Source organism: Pygoscelis adeliae, unplaced genomic scaffold (genome assembly GCF_000699105.1).
Source record: "Pygoscelis adeliae isolate BGI_AS28 unplaced genomic scaffold, ASM69910v1 Scaffold485, whole genome shotgun sequence".
Classification (NCBI taxonomy): Eukaryota; Metazoa; Chordata; class Aves; order Sphenisciformes; family Spheniscidae; genus Pygoscelis; species Pygoscelis adeliae.
In genome coordinates this window covers 1,068,347-1,079,646 of record NW_008824803.1, presented here as the reverse complement: position 1 = coordinate 1,079,646, position 11,300 = coordinate 1,068,347, and the positions used below count along the sequence as shown (strand labels likewise).

General features: G+C 39.4%; 1 protein-coding gene across 2 annotated transcripts in view; it reads left to right on the top strand.

The window, feature by feature from the left end:
• Positions 1-928: 928 nt before the first annotated feature.
• The window catches only part of STAG1 (stromal antigen 1), a 162,779-nt gene continuing 152,407 nt past the window's right edge, over positions 929-11,300 (top strand). For both annotated transcript variants that reach the window (XM_009323998.1, XM_009323997.1), the window contains exons 1-2: positions 929-1,010; positions 8,904-9,006. In XM_009323998.1, the coding sequence (XP_009322273.1) occupies positions 982-1,010; positions 8,904-9,006 (132 nt within the window). In that variant the 5' untranslated portion in view covers positions 929-981. The remainder of the gene's footprint in view (positions 1,011-8,903; positions 9,007-11,300) is intronic.

Genomic DNA, 11,300 nt, shown 5'->3' with positions numbered 1-11,300 from the left:
AGAACTTGCATTTTCTGGAAGAATGGGATGGCAGTTTTATGTTTTATTACATCAAAGATTAGTGCATCTGTCATATTGTGCCGTTATTTAGTGGTAAAGTCATGTCTGCTGTCATTAATCAGCTCCTTGATTAGTCTTTTGGATAGAGAGATTTTACTAGTGGGTGTAGTGGTACCACAGATGCAGGCTAGTTTATTGTTTAAACTTACAACTTTGGTTTCATCAGGTTAAAATACTTTCTATTGCAGTTAGAGTTGCACAGCTTCTGACTACTCTTCTGTAAAATTCAGTCACATAAAACTGTGAGCCAGTTTGTCTAATCTGAATAGGTGTAATTCCATTAAAGGGAATGTTGTCAGGAATATTATCTTCTACTGGTTTTGTTGTGCCTAAATCAAAACTTGTATGATTTTTAGGTGCAGACTTTTTGTCTTGATTTGAAACTAGGAGAGACTGTTTCTCATGAAACTAGACTTCTGTCTTGCAAGTTTAGTCTATTTTGTGACTAGAAAATAGATTCCTTAAATCTGGATCATCATATTCTCTGCTTATGCTTATATATTTATCTTGTTTATTTAAATTTTCTCAGATAGAGTTCTACTTGTGTTTTTACATTAGAGTTACCGTAAACAAATATAGGAGGTAATGCAAAATAATTTGTGTAATTAAAAAAAAAAGTACAGTTGCCTAAACAGAATTATAAAAACTGAATGTGAGAATATGATTAAGCTGTCCTGGGGACATCCGTTCTAAATTTCATATGGTTTAATAGTTATGATACTTCAGAATTGACCATTTTTGTTTACAGTGGGTTTTTATTCAATATATGACTATTTTGGAATCACAACTAACAATTTTTTTTCTCTTTTTTGCAGACTGGACTTTGACGTTCTTTTCATGAAAGAGGTTTCCAAGTAGTTGTCTTATAATAACTTCGAGAAGAAGTTCTATGTAGCTCTTACTTTCAAGAGTGCTGCAAAAATGATTACTTCAGATTTGCCAGTACTACAGTGAGTATATGTTTCTCTCTATATTTCAAATCTTCAGTGTTAAAAAGGTAGAAGTAAACAGAGAGGTGATCATGAGGATAAAGCAGAAGCTTGAGAGAAGTGCAGATTAGTGACTGTTCCAGGCCTCCTGTGTTGTCCTATGCTGAAAAACTGTGTGTAGAATGAAACAATTAAACCTAAAAGATATTTATTTGTGTGCATGGAGATTTAATTTTGCAGTGAAAAGCAAAACAAGATCTTTGCTACTTTTATGCTTCTGAGTGTTGTGAGATTTCAGAAATGTGAATGGATTTTAGTCATAATTTACCATATTTGTGTATTCCAGTTGCGTACTCTTTCTTATGACGAGCTGTATTTATTGTGCAAAAAGCCTTTGGCCTCTGCAATTGAAGAGAGCAAGTGGTGTTAGCATGTTTTGATCTTACTGGGAAATAGGAGTGGCATATACAAAAAGGAACATCACTGTACCTGGATAAAGTGAGCTATTGGGAAGAATAGAGTGGAAGTCTATGAGAGGAGCTAGAGAGTAAATCAAGTGGAATTTTAGAAACAGGAACAAAATGGAGCTTTATTTGATGTGTTGGGTTGACCTTGGCTGGCTGCCAGACACCCACCCAGCCACTCTCTCACTCCTTTCTCAACAGGACAGGGGGAGAAAATAAGACGAAAAAGCTCATGGGGCAAGATAAAGACAGGGAAATCACTTACCGTCAGGGGCAAAACAGACTCGACTTGGAGAAAATTAATTTAATTTATTGCCAGTTGAATAAGATGATGGTGAGAAACAAAGACAAAAACTAAAATGTGTTCCCTCTCCCCCCTGCCCTGTTCCCCGGTTCAACTTCACCCCTTCATTCCTGACTCCTCTACTCACACCTGCAGCATGGGGTCCTCCGAGGGCTGCACTGTGGATACCTGCTCCAGTGTGGGCTCCCCAGGTGCCATGGGGGAGCCTGTGCCGGAACGCTGGCAGCACCTTCTTCCTTCTGCTGCTCACAGGGCTGGGCCCTCACCCCTCATGGCATTCGGCCCTTTCTTCAGTAGCTTTTACAGGGGCACTGCCGATTCCTCTGACTGGCCCAGCTGTGCCCTGCCCTGGGGCCATTGGAGCTGGCTGGAACTGCCTGTGTCTGGCATGAGGCAGCCCTTTCTCTCCTGACAGAGCCCACCCTGCGGCTGCCCCGCTGTCACTACCTTGCCATGTAGACCAAATACATTCGTTAATTATCTAATGTTAAGTTTTTTGCTGGAAATGGACATATGAAGATAGGAATTATTGCAGGGTGTAAAAGAGCCTCAGTTTATCAAAGTTGAGTGATGTTCCAAACCTAAGATTTCAAGTGCCTTTATGTAAGAAACTGAATGTTTGGACAAGTGTAAGGTTATTTGTCTGATCTTAATAACAACATGCTCTGCATTGCAATTTTTTTCTTATATTTTTAAAACCTCTTTAAAAAAAAGTTAATTTTTGCTGTGGGTGAGTTAGGTGGCTAAAGACGGGGATGACCTTGATGGATACCACTGAGCAGGGAGCGTCTGGTTAGCTTTGAAGGTAGTTGTGGAAAAAAATTTTTCTCGTTTCATATTTTCCTGGATGTGCCACATTCAAGAAGTGAGCGTGTGCTTGCAAAATGTGCCAAGGACAAAAAGCTGGGAGATTCTGTCACGGCAACGGTGGGAAAGGGATATTCCCATTCCCAGTTCAAGAAGTTAGATGACCTTAAGAAGTGAATGAAATATCACAGTCTTTAAAGTTAAAAAGTGCATATTAATAGGTTTGGTAACTCTGCACACCAGCTGAAAAACCTGAGGGACATTAAAGATGTTGGCATATTGTTTAATCAGAAGAAGATTGTGAGCCACCAATATTATGCAACTTTAAAAAATGAAAGGAAACGTGTATGTTGTTTTTTCCAGTAGGGCTGAGAATCATTTAATGCCACTGTGCGAAGTGTTGGTGAGATGTCATCATCAGTAATATATATATAGTTTTGGTTGCTTGTAAACAAGATGAGATCTTTCTTTTTAAAAAAAAAAAAATCAGCAGGATTTGCACATAAAGGTTTTGAGACTCTCCTGAGGGCTCAGAACAAAGTCTAGTTTGGATGAGGTATCAAAGAAAGTGATAACTGCTAATTCAGTAGGTCCCAACCAGACTTTCATCAGAAAGGAGTCTGGCTAAGAGTGAGAGAACCTGAAGCAGTCTTTGATTAGGGGTATTAGCTTCACACATTTAGATTTGAGAAACCAGAATCCGGTTCCACACAGAGAAAGCCAAGATTTTCTTTCTAGCTCTTAAATAAGCAGCTTTGAAGGATTATTATAATCTACCACTTCTATGCCTTAATTCTACTTTTTCATAACACTTCCTAATCTTTTTGGCTACCCCCTTTAAACAAAGGGTCCTAAAGTCAATTTGATATATTAATGTACTTTGCTTAGGACCATATCAAATATTCCCTCCCAAATTCTTCTCTGTTGAGGGAGCATGAAAGGAGAAATCTTTAATCTTTCTGGATTTATAGAAGTGGCTTCAGAATGCAGTGAAGACAGGATTTCACTTTTTGGTGTTTCAGATGGAGGGAAAACAAAGCTGGCAGGCACTTGATTTTTTTGGGTGACTGACTGTTTTGAGTCTTCTCTCAATGGGATGACTCATATTTGCTGTGAGGCATGTTCCTCTTTAGATTTTGAAGATCAACCATGAGAGCTGATTCATCCATGATTCATGAGCCTGTGCATTTAGCCATTTTTCTTCATGAATGCTTTTCTTCACAAGGCTGAGTCTGGTGGTAGCAATTACGGAATTTATGTCTGCCAGAACCTTGAGCCACCTCAGCAACACTGATAAAAGCTTACAGAAGCGTTTTTATTTACAAAGACTGATACATGAACATACGTTTTTGGTGTGATGTGTTTTTAAGGGGGGGTGGTATAAGCTCTATAGCTAGGGCTTTATGTAATAATAGAAGGAAGGTAAATTTGTTTTGATTTTTGCAGAGATGTGAAATTTACTGTGTCTATGGAAATATGTTCTTCAGACGCGTGACATGGCAAGGGGCTGCCCAGTGATCTGTTAATTCTTCATTACCATATGGTTAGTTTAAATGGCTAGTTATTATAACTTCAGAATAATATCTGGAGTTTTTGGAGGGATCCTGGAGTTACTGCAGGTTTTCCAGGATGCTTTAGCCACCACAGAGAACAGAAAGAAAAACAGAGTAAATTTGAGCCCCTAAAAGGGGTTATCACGTCTCTGCTTTACTCTGCCCACCCCAATCTTGTAGGTCTCCCACAATCTGCCAAATTCTCTTACGTCTGTGTTATGTCAAAGGTGTTTTAGAGAGGAAAGGTTTAGCCTTTGCTGGCACTGCTACCTCTCCTCTTCTTAGATAAGGCAGGTCTCTTTAGGCCCAGATTACTTTCCCTCCCAACAGCTTCAGGAACAATAAATTGTGGCTAAGCCTAAGTTTTCCCCCTCAGGTGACTAGTCACACACACGTAAGACAGGAATAGGATAATTCTGGTCTATTAAGATGTGGATGACTGCCACCAGATAAATTACTTCCTAGCAGTTCTGCAAATGAGGGAGATGGATGCTGGCCAGATGCTCTGGTGTTAAAAAACTGACAGAAGTGCAGGCAGTTGAGATGCTTTACTCCTCCTCTGAGTTCAGAAATAAGAAAAGGGGCATGTGTGTGTGTACCCAGAGCAACTGTAAGGCCTTGACAGAAGCAAGAAGTACTACCTCCCAAACTGAAGGAACTCAAGGCCACAGTGGAAGGGCCTTTTTGTGCAGGAGTTGCATGATTCAGACAGAATTCCCTGCTGCTTGAAATTATGTTTATTTTAATGTAAAATCAGCCAAGGACTGTAGGTTGTCCTTGATCCTGTCTCCCTACTCCAAATAATGTGAGTATTGAAGGGAACTTACTTTCTGATGTTTTCCCCTTATTCCTTGCATACTTATATTCTTTGCCAGAAGAAATCTCCTCTCTGCCTCACATATTGTTAGGGTGAGATTCATCTTGTTCAATTTTAAACATTTATATTTGAGCTGCTTGTCTAGATCACCTTACCATCAATGGAGAGAAAAGAAAATTTATAAAACAAACAGACCAATTTTGGACACTGACCTTAGCATGAGATATGTCGCACCTTAAGATTTTCTGTTTTCTGCATTGTATATGTCTAAAATTTAGATTAGATGAATCTCACTGTTAGTACTGATTTATTGAGCCTTTCCCAAAAGGTTTCCAGCAAACCAGAGAAGTTTTACCAGAAAAATATTAGAGAAGCATGGTTATCAGGTTTAAGACAACAGTCTGTTTAAGACAAAGAAGAGAACGTAGTTAATAATTAAAATGTTCCCTCCATATGCAGTGTTCCGAAGCAATTGAAATTTCCAGAACTAAATACACAAATCTCAGTAGGTTTTGCTAGACTGAGACAGAGGGTGTAGCAAAGTCAAGCTCTCTGTGAACTAGATGCATGCAAAATAGTAGTAGAGTTTAATTTATTTTTGTAGCTCCAGTGTTTCAAGGGAAATGTTTGAGCCATTTGCCTAGGAGGACTGCTGAATCTGGTTTTAATAGAGAAAAATCTTTATCCTGATGATATTAGAGGTGTGGTTTTGTAAGCTAGCAAAGCTACAGTGTTTCCCCAGAATGGGGCTATTGCTTAGACCACACCATGCCTAAAATTTTTCCAGTAAGGATCTGTGTAGACCAGAGAGAAGCTTATTTTTTCTACAGAGAACAAAAGAGAATGGCTTTAATTTCTCTACAGCAATAGAAAGCGGCAGATAACTGGCTGCTCATGGCTTGGACAAGCGTACTCTTTGCTGGGTAAAAAACTTGCTGGATGGCCGGGCCCAAAGAGTTGTGGTGAATGGAGTTAAATCCAGTTGGTGGCCGGTCACAAGTGGTGTTCCTCAGGGGTCAGTACTGGGGCCAGTTCTGTTTAATATCTTCATCAGTGATCTGGAGGAGGGGATCGAGTGCACCCTCAGTAAGTTTGCAGACGACACCAAGTCAGGCAGGAGCATTGATCTGCTCGAGGGTAGGAAGGCTCTACAGAGGGATCTGGACAGGCTGGATCGATGGGCCGAGGCCAGTTGTATGAGGTTCAGCAAGGCTTAGTGCCAGGTGCTGCACTTGGGTCACAACAACCCCATGCAACCCTACAGGCTTGGGGAAGGGTGGCTGGAAAGCTGCCTGGCGGAAAAGGACCTGGGGGGTGTTGGTTGACAGCCGGCTGAGTATGAGCCAGCAGTGTGCCCAGGCGGCCAAGAAGGCCAATGGCATCCTGGATTGCATCAGAAATAGTGTGGCCAGCAGGAGTAGGGAAGTGATTATGCCCCTGTACTCGGCACTGGTGAGGCTGCACCTCGAATACTGTGTTCAGTTTTGGGCCCCTCACTACAGGAAGGATGTTGAGATGTTGGAGTGTGTCCAGAGAAGGGCAACGAAGCTGGTGAAGGGTCTAGAGCACGAGTCTTACGATTTTTAGGAGGCTGAGGGGAGACCTCATCGCTCTCTACAACTACCTGAAAGGAGGTTGTAGCGAGGTGGGTGTCGGTCTCTTCTCCCAAGTAACAAGCGATAGGACAAGAGGAAATGGCCTCAAGTTGCACCAGGGGACGTTTAGATTGGACATGAGGAAAAATTTCTTCACTGAAAGGGTTGTTGAGCCTTGGAACAGGCTGCCCCGGGAAGTGGTTGAGTCACCATCCCTGGAAGTATTTAAAAGACCTATAGATGAGGCGCTTAAGGACATGGTTTAGTGGTGGACTTGGCAGTATTAGATTAACAGTTGGACTTGATGATCTTAAAGGTCTTTTCCAACCTAAACGATTCTATGATTCTATATTTTTATGGGGCTTCTTCTGTATTCAAAAGTTATTTAAAAAAAAATACTGTCATTGTGAGGCAATACACATTTTTGTCAAATTGAGTTGCAGGGTGATGGCTGGTGTTTGAGTAGAGAATGGATACATCCACCCACATAAGCATTGTTTTCAGGTGTATTCACTGTATTGCTTTTCACCAGTGTGGCCCTATTTTACCAAATAATGTTGAACTATGTGTGGGGTTTCTTTTATTTGGTTTTAGGCTTTTTACAGGTTTGGTTTTTTTTTCCAAATTCATAGTGTGATACTGAGTTTCTCAAATTTCATATTTTATGAAGCAGAAAAGCTACTTCTTTAATTTTATCACAACAAAGCTGCATTTTCAGTATTTTGTAGAGATACTGTTTTACAAGCATATAATTTGGGAACTCAAATGTACTCGAATACTGTTTTTTAATCTAGGGTGCCTAGTTTTCTGGGGTCTGTAGAGTGTTTAGAGATAATCCATTGAAGTTACTTTCAGAAAAGGAGATTCATATATGTTTTACTGCATTCTAGCTTTTGTAAAGGATTCTGTGGACCCCATGGTGTTTTTGTGCTTGCAAATTGGAAAAGGTTGGAAAAGAATGTCTTAATATTAGAAATTCATCATAGTTTTGCAGAATTATTTGGGTTAGAGCAGACCTAGAACAATACAGTAATTTCAGTAAAGAGAAGTATCAGAACATTCTTGATTCCGGTACAATGATGTTTGTATCTTTCTGCATTACTAAATACTTTTTTTGGTGATACAGCAAATTTGTGAAGTATTCCTGATTTATAAAACAAAATAAAAAAATAAAACCCCAGACAATGTGGAAGATCTGTGTAGATCTTGGCTTGCTGAAGCTTCTCAGTTTCTGTAAACCAGATCACTAATGCCACCTTTTATGTTTGAGATTGTATAAAATAATGGAATAGGTCTGTTTTTCACCTTCCCCTTGCACAAGTTTTACAGCAATTTAACTCCTTTCAGTTCAAGGAAATGCTGTTGGATTTAAAGAAATCTCTGATTAGAGCTAGACTTGACCCATCTTTCAGCAATCTAGGACGTTGTTACAGTTACTCTTTCATTTACAAAGATCTCATGCACTGGTGGTCTTCCAAACTAAAAATAAAGCACATCAGTAACATGCATGGTTTTGCTTGTGGGCTCTTCTTGGGCAAAATCTAATGCCTCAGAAGATCAATTACAAGCTGAGTTTCTTCAAGCAGCCAGGTCTGTTTTGAAGGCAGAGAAGTACCTGTGCACCTGGCTTGGGGCAGGGGGTGTGGGCAGAAATTGGGGTAATGTTTTTTTCCCCTACTTACTATGGTCATAAGTTTAAAACAGGAATAATTGAAAAATGATACTGTGGGCTTCTCTGCTAATAGTCGTTGAGCAGTGTCAAGGTTTTTTCATTGTACAAGTGAAAACATTTTTCTAACTGCAAGAATCGTAAATGTCTTTAGAACAAAGTGAGTTTTTGGGTTTGTGCCTCACAGTCAGTGTTAATCCTCTCTTTATTAACAGCTGTGCCATACCATTGTCTTTGAGCGTGACTAAAAACATGATGTAACCTGGGTGGGAACTTGTGTAACTGTTCTAATGATGTGATAGCTGGATTGGACTCCAGTTTGCTTTGTCATGGCCTTGAAAGCAGCTCAGAAGTAGTTACTAAGAGTAAAAGAAAGTTGATACTAGTGAATACATTGTGGGATGGATATGTTGAGAATGTGCTGTTTAATATAGCCAGTTTTTTAAGTGTAACGTGGTTTCAAAATAAGCTGTTAATTTAAATAATTTCCAGTCTATAAAATGACATTCCAGCCCATAAAAAGGTAAGGCTTTTTGCCAGGGCTAACAATACTTAGTTCCTTAGTTTGCAGAATAAATGTGGCAAGCCTTTTAATGCTGACTTTTTTTTTTTTCTGGCTTAGGACTAAATATTTAATCAGTCAGTTATAGATTACTTGTTGATTTCAAATCATTTTAATTTATCTAGTGTTTTTCCCCCCCCTAGGGATTCTACAAATGAAACTACTGCACATTCAGATGCTGGCAGTGAGCTTGAAGAAGGAGAAGTCAAAGGAAAAAGAAAAAGGGGCCGTCCTGGCAGGCCTCCAGTATGTGTAATTTAGTTTTGTTTTGTTATGCATCTGTTTAAAATTGACTGCAAACTGTTTTTCGTCTAATCATCTTGTGGTCACATAAGTAGGCTTTTAATGAGCCCTGTGTCAAACTTTATGAAGACTTGTAGTATGAAATATTTATCAGGTTGATACACAAACAATGTTTGGAGTGTTTAAAAAGGGACATAAAAATGAGCTCATAATAGCTATTATTTTTTCTTTTGCTAGCTACTTACATGAACATTACAATTCTGTTGTTATTGTCATATTACAACATTCCTTCAGACATGAGAATAATCTCAGTAAGAACAACCACTTTGTTTTGAAAGTTATAATGGATTCTAAGTGACAAATGACATTTGAGCCATCCTTTTAGTAACTGATAATTTCTTAATGTGAATGGAAGTGTTGCAGCATAGTGTTAACTAAATGCCTCGGAATATCTATTAACACATCTCAAAAATTCATGTAATTGACATACACTGTCCTACGTAGATTGGGAGTGTCAGCATATTCTCTAGCATAGTGCAGCAGACAATATTGCTGTCTGCTGTATAAGATTTGCTGTTCTTCAGTAGTCTCTGCCCATTGCTCACCCATGAATGGGAACATACAGAAACAATTCTCTATTACACATAGTATTTAAGGAGGCTTTCTCTTTTGTTTTCATTTATTTTATAAAATAGCCAATTTATTGGAAAATACAGAAAAAGTTGTGTGTCATATTGTCCTTCATTTTAGTTCTTCAGTGTCATCAGATGTAGTTCTCTTGCTTGTTCACTTGAAGTACACACTGTGGAATAAGATTTTTGGTGGGAACTTCTATCTGTTTGTTACTAATGGTTTTGATTCTCCTCTTAGTGTTTGTCTATGAGTACACTCCCAGTATGAATGTAGTACTAGTAGATTGAGATTTATTATTTTTTACCCTAAGACCTTCCACCCTAAGTCTAACTCCTTAAGCATGAGCTAGTGAGGCTGTAAGAATGGACAGAACCATGTGTTCCTCTCAAGCATGCTGGCCAAGCTGGAGCAAACTCCTCCTTAGGATTGGTTTTCAATTTGCATCACAGTTTCTGGACTTACTTTGGGAGCCAACATTTTAAATCCTGGGCTTTTCTGGGCACGTTGTCTTCCTTTTTGAAAGCTTTTGAACAGGGTTTCCTATGATGGCATAATATTCTTCATCAGATGGATAGACTTGCTCACAAACATGGAGCTTCTTTACAAGAAGCTTTAAAGAAGCATGTAAAGAGAACAGGTCGTCTGTTTAGCTTGTAAGCGAAGGGCAAAATCACAAATTATCTTAAGAATATCTCATTAGTAAATCTATGAGGTTTTGAAGATCTAATTTAAAAAAAAAAAAACAGAGGATGGTATAACCTGATTGCTAACCGAGAAGGTTGTCAGAGTGTAGGTATTTAAGTTAAAGCAACACTAGTGGTATTTTGTACCCACCACACATTCACTGGAAAGGAAAGGTGAATGTTACAAAAGGCTTTTCTTATCCCTCTGTCTGAGCTTATTAGTAGCTCCTATGGGAATATTCGCTGAAGCACTCTACTTGTCCTGCTATCAAGTTTCTACAGAAGCAATTGCTCATTATGCTTAGAACAGCTCCAGGCTCATTAAGTGTACATGATTGTAAGTGATGAACATACAGAGGAAGCGGCCATTGCTTCATACATAAAATGATGGGCTATGAGCTGATCGTTGCTGCTAAGGCGCAAGACCTTAGGGTTATCAGAGATGATTCCATGAAAGCATCATCTTAATGCTCAATAGGCGTCAAAAAAAACAAATCCAGTCTTAAAACTCTGAGGAAGAGAATAGAGAATAAAACAAATACTGTGTCCTTTATAAAACTGTGGTATGCCAAAATTTGGAATACTTTGCACAATTTCTAGTTTCTCTTCCCCTCTTGACCTCCACCCCAAAATCTCAAGAAAGGGTATATTAGGACTGGAAGAGGTTCAGAGAAGAGAAACAATGATGGTCAATCATGGAATCAGGCTGGGAGGGACCTCAGGATGTCTCATTGCAATGTCCTGCTCAGAGCAGGGTCAGCTTTGGGATCAGACCACATTGCTCAGGGTTTTTCCAGTCTGGTCTTGAAAACCACCAAGGCTGGAGACTGCACACCCTCTCTCAGCAACCTGTTTCATTTTATTTCGTGAAAAATTTCTTCCTTGTAGGCAGTCAGAACCTCTCTTTCTTCAGTTCATGACTACTGTCAGTTGTCCTCCCACTATATGGCATTGCAAAAAGCCTCACGGGGGAGTGTTCCC